Genomic DNA, 12785 nt, shown 5'->3' on the forward strand with positions numbered 1-12785 from the left:
AATGATAAAAAAAAAAAAAAAAAAAAAAAAAAACTCGGCATTTGATTTCTAAGCTGGATCCTAGAGCAGATTTTGAAATTGTTTACCTGTGTGCATTTTGATGATGCATGTTGACGGGACATGAAGCATGTAAGACCCGCAGGTTCTTTGTGGGATCTGGACCATACGTCAATAGATAAATAAATAATCCTTGGCTGTGTTTGATTATCAATTTCTGATTATTCAAGATTCATACCCTTGTGTACCCTGAGTGGTATATTTTTTTCTTGCTTTGTATTATAACACTCGAGTATTTATAATTTCTGAATAAAAATACCTCATACAAAGCAATCTCAACCCTTGTATGAGCACCCGTCAAACTAAACATAAAAAGTGTTTTAAGAACCTCTAACGCTATGACAGTCCTAGGCGTACCTAATTGTAAATGTTGGACTGAAAATGTTTTTATGCTTGTATCTATTGTATAATTTCAGGTTGCCTCTAGGTCATAAATTGCTGAAGAATTGCTGTGAATTATTCTAAAGCCTAATTTAACACAGTTATACAGTATTTACATTTGCTGAAATTACTATTTAAATATCTGAAATATATAAATTTCAACTGCTTTAATTACAAATTATATTTCCCCCACTTCATACATAAATGTGCATTGCATATCTATTTTTGTATTCGTAGCATATGGACGGCACCATTTCACGTTAAATCTCCACTTGTATCAAATGGGAAGCGTGTTTATTTGAACTCTTTGCATCTTGCAGAGTTCAGTTTGAGCGACATCTGTGTGGTTAATTATTGTGAAGCCACAGCTAAATTGAGCAAGCCATTACATCAACAATCTGAGTTAATAAATCACAAGAACCCTTTCACTTTCACAGGAGAAAACAAACATATCTGTTAGAGTCGCATCAATGAGTAAAACCAAACATACTTGGAAACTCAAGGTAATTACTGGCACGTCCTGGCAGAAACGGTGAACAGAAACCGTATTTACTGTGCATAACATTACCATGTCAAACAATCATTTATATGCAGGTAACTCGGGGGGGTAGCATTACTCATTGAAATCAAATGATCTACTTTTACTGGCTTAGTTTCACCTCTGATTGTGTCAAATAAAGATTGTTCATGAGACTCAAATCCCAGACCTTGAGTCTGAGTTGAGTCTTGAGTCTTTACAGTGTGACATCAAGTCTGTAAACTAAGTTTTTGCAAATTAAAAGTGACTTTTGTTAAAGTCACAGATTTGAGGCTCCTCTGGTCGTTATGCTTTATGTGAATGTTTCTTCCCAGTTAAGATTGCATTACTGTTCAGATAGTGTCTTTGCTTCGCTATAGCTAATTACAAAAATGAAAGGATTATCATTTTATCCATGATAAAGCTTAAGTATAGGTCAACTGGTGTGCATAGATTTGGAGCAATTGTTTAAATTCCTCTAGTTTATGAAAACTCTGTTGGCATAGAGAAAACTTGCAATGATCACAAAACAATAACTCTGGAATCACATAGTAAATTACTGCACTGCTCTGTCACACATATGTGGTTTCAGTATTTTTTATGTTTTGATTTTTTTTTTCACTCTTTTAAAGATGCACACACGTAATATTGCACGGACTGGATATACTTTACCACTGAAATTATAAAACATTTGCAAGATTGAACTTTATCATCAGCATGAACGGCTGGACGGGTGGATGGATGTCCACAGCATTTAAATGCTTAATGGGCTGACATTTTATAAAATTAAACAAACACATCAATAACTCAGGGAGAGATTGTAGTGTAGGAGTAGTGCTCGCCACACATTTTGTCTGCTGCCATGGTTCTCACTTCTTGGTGGAGCTATTTTCAGTGCCGGTGATAAGTGAGCTGCATCTAAGCAGAAGTCTGCATTCTAGCTGAAATATGGGAGGGTTTATCTGAGCCAAGCATAGGACACGGTTCTTTATTTTGAAAAAATAAAAATAAAAAAAGCATGAAAATCACTGTAAATAAAAGTCAAGACACTCCTGCTGTTCTTCCTCAGCTTTGTCTCCAGTGCATACAGGAATAATAAACGAAGATTCAAACCGAGGTGAGAGTAAATGTGTCTCTGATGTCTTTTAGGATAACGTGGACCTTGGGGATTTGATGTTCTCCCTCTGCTACTTGCCTACAGCAGGCCGATTGACCATCACCATGATACAGGCTCGCAATCTTAAGGCCATGGATATAACTGGCGCATCGGGTAAATGAAATCAGACCTAGAAAGTTGCGCTGCTGTCCAGGAAAGAAATAAATGCATAACATAAACATTTCTCTGTCTTTTAAAAAAGATCCATATGTGAAGGTTTCTCTGATGTGTGAGGGTCGGAGACTGAAGAAAAGGAAGACATCTACGAAAAGGAACACCTTGAATCCAGTCTACAACGAGGCTATTGTCTTTGATGTCATTCCAGAAAACATTGAGCAGATCAGCCTTTTAATAGCCGTGATGGACTATGATCGGTTAGCTTACAACTTACATCATATCTTTCATTAATAATTACAACACAATAAACAGTTAAACCTACACTGAAACCTTTTTTAGGGGATGTGTAAGCCATGGTTTAAAGTCTGAACATTTTTTTTTAACAATCTTAACACTTTCCTTTCAGAAAGTTTTCTCATTAAGAACGTAACATGGCATTGACCCAGAATGCAAGGCAAGCTGAGATTACATTCTTTCTCTTCTCTCTTCCCCCTGCGCCTGTAGCGTGGGTCATAATGAGGTCATTGGTGTGTGTCGAGTCGGCAATGATGCAGACAGCCTCGGTCGAGAACACTGGAGTGAAATGCTCACATATCCACGGAAACCTGTCGCCCACTGGCATCCTCTTGTTGAGGTGAGTTGGCTTTTCTATAATGGATGTGACAGCTGTTTCCAGGCATGGACGACTGACCAGTTTACAAACGCAAAAATTTCTTTTTTTTTTTTTCTTCAGTTGTTTTCTACTAACCATTTCAAAACTGGGATCTTCCACAAAACCTTGACTCTTCTTCCCAGTTCCTGAATTGTACCGTTTCTTCAACAGTAAAATTGTTTGCACATTATTGAGTTTCTAGGAATTGAAGTGGCCCAAAAGATTTAAAACTTCAAACTTATAAAAAAGATAGAAATATGAAACAAGTACATATTTTCACTTCCTAGTTTTTCACAAATAAAACCAAAAAAGTCTCCTCTTTGCTTGTCTACATAAGTTGAGAACAAACAAGCATCTTTTCTCTAAAAAAGATGCTTTTGTACATACTTCTTTCAGTATGTATTTGAATACATTAGATGTCTTTGGAACAATGGTCTTAAGACACAGAGACCAATGTGGAAACATAAACCACATGCACTTACCAGAATACTAATGTAAGTGTGAAGGTAAACAAGGCCGTTTGTCCTAAAGCTGATTCCAGTCATACAGCAGTTTAATGACACTCAGGATATCTTCAAATCTTCAACAGAAAGTATGATAAAGAAAAGGTGTTGTAGTGGCATAGTTGTAGAAATATCTGCAAAAATAAATCCCTGGAAACCGCAACAAAAGAAAACATTATTGTACACATTGTAACAGTTTTGTTATGCAGAGGCTGATTACATTATATATATAAAAAAAGTTATTTAATTTTGTTCTCTCTGAAGTTGGTCCTACAAATGATTAAACCATGGGGGTTTTTCCCCCCAAGATTTGTATATTATTGAGTAATTTCTTTTTCAGGAAGAGAAGCCATAATTTAAATACATTCTGGTTTTAACACAAGACGTAAAATTAATGTTAAGATATGTATCAAATTTGACAAAAGTGAGAATGTTTTTCTCTAGGAAGAATAAGTATAAAATTTAAAATATGATTACCTCAAATAACAACCATCTCCACAAAAGAAGTACAACCTCCTAGACTGTGGACAATAAAGTGATTATAAAGTCTGAACTTGAGTAGGAAAAGAAAAGAAATGATAATTGAGTTTCATTCACTTTCAACAATTCAATGCAGACAGCAACTTTTTGGTACCGTTGAAAAATATAAAAAAGAAAAAAAAAAAACTAAGACGTCCTTGGAATCACAACAAATAGTACTGTATTTTTTCTATATCCTCAGCAGCTGCTGTATTTTGAATCCTGTGTAGAAACCAAATATTAGCCAAAGTTTTATTTTCATTTCCACAAATCACTCATTCTCACAAAAATATGCACCTGGAGGTGCATAACTTTCAAACTTTCATCCTTTCACCTGCAGATGTCAGTCAGAATAGAAAGTTGATTAAAAAATAAAAATAAAGGCTAAACTTTGCAGCTTTCTTTTACTACCCAATTCTGTGTTGGTTGTAAGTTATTTTGTATGTTCAAAACAAAAATGTGTATATCAAATAAATGTTGTGCTTTTTCTCATTATCTATGTGTTTCTATGAGTTATTTGTGTAATAAATTTTTTCTTAATTTACTTGTTCATTAATTTTTGTTTTGTTGTGTTCTTTCTCTTCTGTTTCTTACAGTACCAGGGGACTACAAGTAGTAGCCAAGGAGGATCTTGTAATTCCCTAAAAGCTCCTCCTTCTCCGTAGCCTTCAGCAAAAATTTAAATTAAACTACTGATCAACCTGAAGCTCCTGCTGAGTACTGCTGAATGTTGTTCAAAAATGGTTTTAATGAAATTAATGCAGGCATTTAGTAACAGCTATGGAAAGGAGAGATGCACACTGTCTTATGTTGCATGTAGAATGATTGCAAGAATGGATGTTTTGTTTTTTACGATGTTTCATTAGAAATACAGGTGTATGCAGACATTTTAAGTCTGTGCAATTCCTGCGTTTATACAGACTATACTGTTATTTATTTTTACATAGTCTTGGTACTTGTTTTAATAAAGTGAGTCTGTACTTGCGATATGTACTTAAAACCATTTGAACTGCCATGCCATTCCTTTGGTTCTATTTAGTGTTAACTTGGTGCATGAGGTCACGGTTTGGTGGGAAATCTCCTAGTTTGTTTGCTTCTGTTACTATTTTTACAATGCAGCGTGTTGCTTTGTCTGTTGATGTGGAGTAACGGTTAATTTACATACAACGTATATGTGAGCAAAACTATGTTGATTGTTGGAAATAAATAGTGTTGAATAAAAGTAACTGGAGCCTTTTTTGTTGAGTTGTTACATTAAATTCCACAAAGAAGAATGTTGTTTGGAAGTCAACTTATAGAAGAAGTAGTACAGAATATGTATTTACAACCCCGATTTTTACAACAAATGTGTAAGAAAATTGTTTTAAGCTACAGAAAAGAAAGAAAAATCCAGTGAAATATAACTTTTACAAAATAAATAGTTTTTTCTATATCTGTAAAAAAAACTATCAGTATGCTGTAACATATGAGACAGATAGTCTGTGAAAAGAAAATCCTTACTATTAATACCTTTTATGAAGTAATGTATATGCAGAGATTGGGATAGGATATTAGCTGTGGCTTGCAAACTTGCAATAGTAACAAAATGGGACAACACAATGCATCCAGTCTGGACTAATTGACAGAGATTTTTGATGACATTTATCTGACAAACATAATGAGGGAATAAAAACTGTAGATGGAACAGAACCAAGAGAAATAGGAAGTATCCCAAAGGAAAAAAAAGAGGTGTACCTGACATTTCTTACTAATGTTCCTGTAAATCCCTGTTTTTGTTAGCAGGATTAAAACAAATTGATTTACATTTTTATCCCCGGTTCTGTTTATTGCAACTATTTATAGCAGTGGCGATATGTTGTTACAGATGAATATCCTAAGACTGTAACTATCATGCCCTTCAAATATTTGAGCAAGCAGTGAAGAACCATGACCCTGTCTGCTTAGTCGCCTGCTGATTATAATGCACCATGTGACCGTATCGTGATTGGATTGTCATCTGAAGGAGGGAAAAAAAAAAAGGAAGGAGAGTGTTGGTTGTCACTGCAGAGACAGAGGTGAGTGGGTTGCTTGTTAAGGCCTTGTTAGTGGGCACTGTGTATGACACATTTCTACTGCACTGTACTACAATGATTCAGACAAGGAGGGGGACAGAGAGAGAGCGATCTTATCACTGAACATCTTACCTGGTGGAATAATTATCCACCTGACATTTGGCTTACGCAACCAAAGACTGTTAGTGTTAAAAAGCTGAAGAAAATCCATTGTAAAAAGCTACATTGACAGAACATTTCCAACAAAAGTACTTCAGAAAGGTAATTTACAAAGTAATTAATGATAATGATTACAAGTTTGATCTAACAACATTAAATGTTCACCTGGCGAAGAATACGTGGGATTTAAACATATCCATACAAATAGACCTTTTTTTCCCCCTGCAGCCAGTGAAACAGCAACAAAATACTTAAACTACATATTTGTACTCCTGCTCCAAGTCTTAAGACTGGGGTAAAATGACAAGTATCTGGGTGCTCTGCTGAATTACAACCAGGTCTTAGGCCCTCAGGAACTTTTAAGAGATTTAAAATTACGTACTGCGTCCAACCTTTGCCATCAGAAATCCTGCCTGTGGATCCCAACGATCCTGCCATGCCCAAAGCCAGAAAGCCTTTTTGCCTAGAGTTACAGTGGTGTGACCGCTTTTGACAAAACGGCATGAGGGAAATATTTATGTGAAGATTTAGACTTCTTAAGTTAACATGTGTTTCTAATACTTTGCCTACTTTCTGTGAGTTGCGCCTATTTCTTCTTTCAGAATTATTTTTGCCTGACTATAACCCAGAAGAAAACGGGAACACTGAGTCTCAAGATTTTGATCAGGAATGTATTGAAATCACATCAGAGAATTTATTTATTTATTTATTTATTTTGTGGAAAATCAAAAAGAAAAAAAGAGAAAATTGTTTCATCTATTTGATATGCCTTGTCTTATCTAGATATATAGTCGTGATAAAAATAAATGCATTATTTAATTTTTATTTTTCACTATTTTCTTATTGTTTGGCTTCATGACTGTTATAAAAATTATGTTTAAATGATTTTCCAGAAAAAAAAAAATCATCTAGTTATGACAGAAGGTGTACATTATTTCAAGCCAAACTACACAATCCCACTTTGATATATTTATATGACACATTGTGAACAAACTAGACCTGATTAGATTAATAATAATTTCATCTAATAATGTAATAATTTGTATTCAGGACTAAACATTGAATGATACTGTTTTTGTTAAATTGGATGAAACATGACCGCCAGATCTGTGTTTCATTAGCGCCCCTTGGTGGCCACAAAAGAAAATCACATTTTAGAAAATAAAAATCTTAATAGCAGCTCCTTTTTGTACAAAAACTGAAAAAAACCCCAAAAAACTTCTGCATGTAATCCTATTATACATGCTCAGTTTAATATGTTTACTGAGAAAACATTTGGAGGTAAGGATATAAAGTTAGTACAAAGCTAAGAAATATATTTTATTAGGTGATATTGAACAGTTTTAACTTGTGTTCATAAGTTATGCACTAAAAACAGGATGGGTTGTTTTGATAATAAATATGCCACATAGTTAACCAAGCACCAGTTGCACAAACATGATGTGCATCAGTCTTTTTGTAATGTAAAGGACTTTGATAAATCCTTTTAACACCTTTTCATAAGTAAGCTTACTTATGCTTTTAGGTTTTAAAGTGTTTTGGAAGTATTTTTTTGTATTAGTATGTTTCCTCTGAATAGGTAGGGCAGTCGTGTAAATCAAGACGGATCAGATCATTTCTTCCAAACCATTTCTTCTTTTACATTGATTTATAAAAGTTTGAGTGATGCCTGTCTCATTTCATACCGCAAACAAACTTTCTGGTTGAATGAAAACCAATGACAATGTTCAGATTGTAAATACATATTAGCTGAATCGTTTATATTGTAAGATCAAATGGAAAAACAGCAACAAAAATACTTTCAAGGAAGAACAAAATCATAACATAGAATTTTCTTTGTAAACAAAGTATGTCTGGGTGTCAATTTTTTACTTGTCAGTTCCAAAATTATTTAAACATACTTACTTTAAAGTTGCAATACGTAATTTTAATAAAAAATATATATTTTTAACATATTTGGTGAAACTGACACTATTGTGACAGTATGGTATGAGAGATAATCTGTGAAAAAAAAATCGATCTCCTCTGCCTTCTCGCGCTATCTAGAAACAACCAATCAGAGCCAGGAGGCGGGTCTTAGCACCGCCAATCTCGCTCCATGCCCCCACTCCCGCTCCACCTGGCTTGCGCTCTACTGTGCTGCAGCTAACAAAGCCTGTAATGAATGCGTAGGCTAATTAGCTGATGCACTGATAACGGTGGATAAAGGGTTTTCCTGTAATGGTAAGTTGGTTCTCTACCACTAGCACATTTAGCAGCCAGTACATGAGTAGATTAACAACAGAGCTAAGACTCTCCTGGCCGGGAGTTGTGCCTATCTTCAGACTGGCTAGTAGCTCTGAGCTACGAGCTCAGGGATAAGATCGATCTTTTCACAAGTTATCTGTCCCATAACACACAAGGACAGAACATGGTGACAGTTTCATGTGTTTTATAAAAGTTACATACTGCATATTTAACCAGCTTGTGTCTGACAAGCTAAAGATTTAATTTATGAAGAAAAAAACGCCATTTCGACGCTATGAAGCTTACAAGTGTTATGGGTCAAATGGTGGCTAAATCAACTGGTGGTGGCAACTATCATTCACAACTTCTTCCGTTTACTGATTGATTCATGTAGGGAAAAAAAAAAGATACCAGAGGGAATCCAAGTGAAAGGGGGAAAGGCTAGAGTCTGCAGCAATCTAAAGCTTATTTGAGCGGCATTGCACAGGAAGCCAATGGCCAGATGGCTAGCTCAAGCAGTTTTGGGAAATAAACTAAAAAACAAACAAAAAAAAAATAAACTGTTGGACGTTTTACAAACTGCTTTATTATTATTAAAACCATAAATATCACTATATCACATGGAATCTTATTAGTTAAAAAAAAAAAAAGAAATTCAAATAGTCCAGTGAATTTATTTTTTGTTGTGAATTGGCGCTATATAAACAAACTAAACTAAACTGAATTGAAACAATCTAAATTTGAGCTTGCACCTCATTTGGACGACAAGCCTGACAATTTGTGACACTCCAGTCACAAAATGAGAGGAGAGCTTAAACCCAAAAGCCACACTCTGGAGGTTATTTACTTTCAGAGTCACAAACATGTCAGGATAGCTGTTAGAGCTTTGCTGTGAACTTGAACACACTCTGCAGTCCTGCCCTTCAGAAGGACATCTTTTCCGTCATTCCTTCAACTTCCACTCCGCTTTACACATGCGAAGGAGCATCTATCTGTACTGCTTTGAGGGTTTCCATGGAGGCACGTGCCAGCCACATGTTAGAAGCTGCCTTGGAGCAAATGGATGGTATTATAGCTGGTAAGAGTCTCTGTTTCATCATCAAAGCCTCAAGAGACTGCCCAGTTTTTAATGTTAGGCTTTCATAAGACTGCCAGCAGATTTTGCTTATGACCACTTTACATGTGTATTTAATGGCAAATCCTTCCTTAGCATGGTAAGGAGGGATTGTTTTATGTTTCCTGCTCATTCACGCTGTATATAATTGACCTTGTTTCTCTCAGTAATTTAATTCAAGCTTCTGTTGTTTCTTGTGCAATTCTCACAGAACAACGTGAGCTATAACACATACTTCTAACATTTTATGTCTATTCTTTTCTAACATTGGTGATACATTTTGCTTACGGCTCATGCTGCAACAACAGCAGTGTTGTAGCATGGAGGCATGACTCTAAGATCTATAATCAGAGGTGACAACCTAGTCATTATCACATTTAGCAACAACTTAAAGGACAGGAAAAAAGCTAATAATTAAATAAAGCAACCAATAATCTTAGCATCAAATAAGATTACTTGTTTCTCCAGATTATCATTATCATTATCATTTCATGTAATGATTACATTACTCTACCTTTTGCTTTGGCTTGAAAAGGCATGACATGAAAAGTACTGTTTTTTCCTAATTTGTGGATTTGAAAAGTCACAGCTAAAGTTTGATACTATTTTCATTCCACATGCAGTAGCAGGTCAAACTGCCCACAAGGGGGCATCCCTGAAAATCCTTTTCCTCTCCCTGCAAGTCATGCTTTTTTGCTGCAAAAACAGCTGCAAAAATGCATAAAGGAAGAAATAACCACAATATTTGAGTTAAATGCATATTTCTATGTTTGTGGATTCCCTCTGTTTCAATTTCTAGGCAAAATGTGTGAAGGTCTTCTCAGTCCTCCGATGCAGCCGTGTAACCAAGGTTACAAATCTTCAGATGTTGACCCAGAGTTGCCCCTCCCCACGCCCGTGGACCCTGCTTTTGAGGCACTTCAGCTGATGGAGGTCCTCAGGGCTGTGCTGGAGGGCCAGAGCAGTGAGGAAAAGCAGGGTGCTTCCTGTAAACAAACGTCTACAGACACAGCAAATGTTATATTAAAATGGCTGCAAAGAGATGGGGTAAGTAGTACGTTTTCACTGTCAGTGGTAGTTTTTGCACACATTAAGCAAACATAATAGCATTGTGAAAAATGGGCATGCAGATATCCACAGAACTTTGTCTTCTAATGTTAAAAAAAGATTGGTCATTGAATTTAGAAGTTATGCTGTGGCCTGGCAAGGATTACTTCTACTAGGATCAGATTTTTTTATTTTATGCTTCACTTTTGGTCTTTGATCCTTTTTAGCAACATCTGGGGGACTGTTTTCTGGCCTACTAAGAAGTGAGCCGGAAGGAGGATATAGTGAATGGCACTAGTAATGAGATCCAGAGCTTCTGTTTGGAGTGCAAGTCATTTTATTTCCCTTTGAGATTTTATGTCTTATTCTTTTTGTCTTTTCCTTTCAGAAATAGTGTTTCAAGTGGTTCACATGAGACACCTAATGTATTTCCGCTTGTTTAGATGTGATACTCTAAACGTAATGCTCATTTCCACTCTTCTGCTCTGCCTCCTCCCCTTCTGTATAGCCTTTACTGACTTCTTGCCCCGCACCACATCTGAGAAGCATATGGTGGAAAAAAAAAAAAAAAAAAAAGTTTCCTCTCCTATATTCCCCATTTAGAAAGCCCCACAAAACTTAGGTTGCTTGAGGGGTGCTGCGAGAACAGACTTATGAGAGACGAGAACAACAAGAAGAGAAAAGAAAGGGAAAGGTTTAGGACAGATGTGGTTGAGAAAATCATTAATCACATGCAGCTCAAATGCAAAAATATGCAGCTAAAAATCAAGAACTCCAGTCAGGCGTGAAAGAAAGAAAGAAAGGGCAGTTGAAAGTAGATAGAAAAAAAAATAAAAGAGGGCGTGGGGGATGGGGGGCAGGAGGTAACGTAAAGCCAACTGGCATAGTTTGACTTATTCAGTTCAGCTCTAAAAGTCTGAGGCAGTCCGGGGTCCAAACCACACAGACCTAGATCCTTCCTGCACGCTCCTTGCAGCACTGGGTTGTAGTAAAAGAAGGAGAGCATGCAGTGCAGTTAAAAGCTATTGTTTTGATTGTGTGTTGGTGCTTCATAGCATATATTCAGTTCTGCTAGACATCAAATGTAAGATCTCAACTACAATGGGTCTGCAGAATGGAGAATCATATTGATTTCTACAAACATTTCACTTGGCTCAGAAAGGTAAGACATTCTCCACTTTTACGTCTGCTTTTCATACCTTCATTCAACATAGTTGCACAACTCTTTCCTGCATTTTTCGATTTAGTTTTTTGTTCTTGTTGTTTTGCTTTTCAGTTGCAAATGCTTACAGTTCCCACAGTTTGTATTTCAGTGGAAGACTTTCTTCTTTCAAACATGAAGTGTTGCTGCATAATACCAATTTTGTGCTGTCATAACTTTTGAAGGAAATTTCTCTTGTTGCTTGACAACCCAGGCTTTCTATCTTAAGGTAGCTGTCTTGTTTGTTTTTCAGAATTATTAAGTTGTTTAAACTGAATTAAAGGAGGAAAGTACAATGTGTGAGATAATTCACCTTAATCTATAAAGTTTATTTTAATACATATCTGCCATTTGGTTATTTATGAGACCATTTCTATTGGTTTCTACTAGGTTTTAATATTCAGTGCTAATTAGATTAATAGAAAATGAGCCCTGAATAGAAAGCTCCATCTGCGTGAGTGGTTGTGTCCTTTGACTAGACACTTGACCCTCCTCCCCTCGTGATGGTGGCACCCTGTGGCGCCTGTACATTGCAGCCTCTTTTACGTCAGTCTGCACAGGGCAGCTTTGGCTACTGTGTAGCTTGACACCATCATTGTGTAAATGTGGTTCAGTGATGTTCGTAGCTGTTCAATGAACTCGCCCAGAGTCACATGCAAATCTTTTGAGAATGACCTTGATTACTTGGCACTTGCTTACTGCAACATTGTCAACCAATTAACCAAATCAGCTTGTATTTAGCTTTGTGTACCCACCTCATGCACACAGTGAAAAAGATAAATTTGACCCATATTATCTTTTTTTGTTGTTGTTTTTCCTAACTGGTATGTTTAAAATGATCAGTTTTCAACGGTTATTTTTGATTTGAGGGTAATGGCTGTAAAGACTTGTTTGCTATTTGTTCTTCATTTTCTTTAAACTTTGACATGATGCGTTGCTTTGAATTTTTTATTTATTTTTGCAGTTTATTGTCAGATGCTGGTTAAGTGATTTCTTAATTATAAAAGTTCTGACGGTCCATCAGTATCCAGTAGCATGATTTGAAATTGTAATTTGAAAACTTAATTTTGTATTTACTCATTTAT

General features: G+C 35.9%; 2 protein-coding genes and 1 long non-coding RNA gene across 8 annotated transcripts in view; 2 read left to right on the forward strand and 1 right to left on the reverse strand.

The window, feature by feature from the left end:
* Positions 1-4396, reverse strand: part of LOC106950359 (uncharacterized) — a 9965-nt gene extending 5569 nt beyond the window's left edge. The window contains exon 1 of the long non-coding RNA XR_001425603.1: positions 3363-4396. This is a non-coding gene — a long non-coding RNA (uncharacterized LOC106950359). The remainder of the gene's footprint in view (positions 1-3362) is intronic.
* The window catches only part of LOC106950358 (synaptotagmin-9-like), a 22439-nt gene extending 17300 nt beyond the window's left edge, over positions 1-5139 (forward strand). The window contains exons 4-7 of the mRNA XM_015037150.1: positions 2105-2225; positions 2314-2485; positions 2733-2862; positions 4499-5139. Of these exons, the coding sequence (XP_014892636.1) occupies positions 2105-2225; positions 2314-2485; positions 2733-2862; positions 4499-4567 (492 nt within the window). The 3' untranslated portion in view covers positions 4568-5139. The remainder of the gene's footprint in view (positions 1-2104; positions 2226-2313; positions 2486-2732; positions 2863-4498) is intronic.
* A 3916-nt stretch (positions 5140-9055) lies between these two features.
* The window catches only part of LOC106950360 (liprin-beta-2-like), a 34109-nt gene continuing 30379 nt past the window's right edge, over positions 9056-12785 (forward strand). For 2 of the 6 annotated variants that reach the window (XM_015037152.1, XM_015037153.1), the window contains exons 1-2: positions 9069-9416; positions 10252-10499. In XM_015037152.1, the coding sequence (XP_014892638.1) occupies positions 9353-9416; positions 10252-10499 (312 nt within the window). In that variant the 5' untranslated portion in view covers positions 9069-9352. Of the gene's footprint in view, positions 9417-10251; positions 10500-12785 lie in introns of all 6 variants that reach the window. The other 4 variants (XM_015037156.1, XM_015037151.1, XM_015037154.1 and 1 more) reach the window with 4 other exon arrangements.

The sequence above is a fragment of the Poecilia latipinna genome, unplaced genomic scaffold (assembly GCF_001443285.1).
Source record: "Poecilia latipinna isolate Pla-1442-1.1 unplaced genomic scaffold, P_latipinna-1.0 Scaffold396, whole genome shotgun sequence".
Lineage (NCBI taxonomy): Eukaryota > Metazoa > Chordata > Actinopteri > Cyprinodontiformes > Poeciliidae > Poecilia > Poecilia latipinna.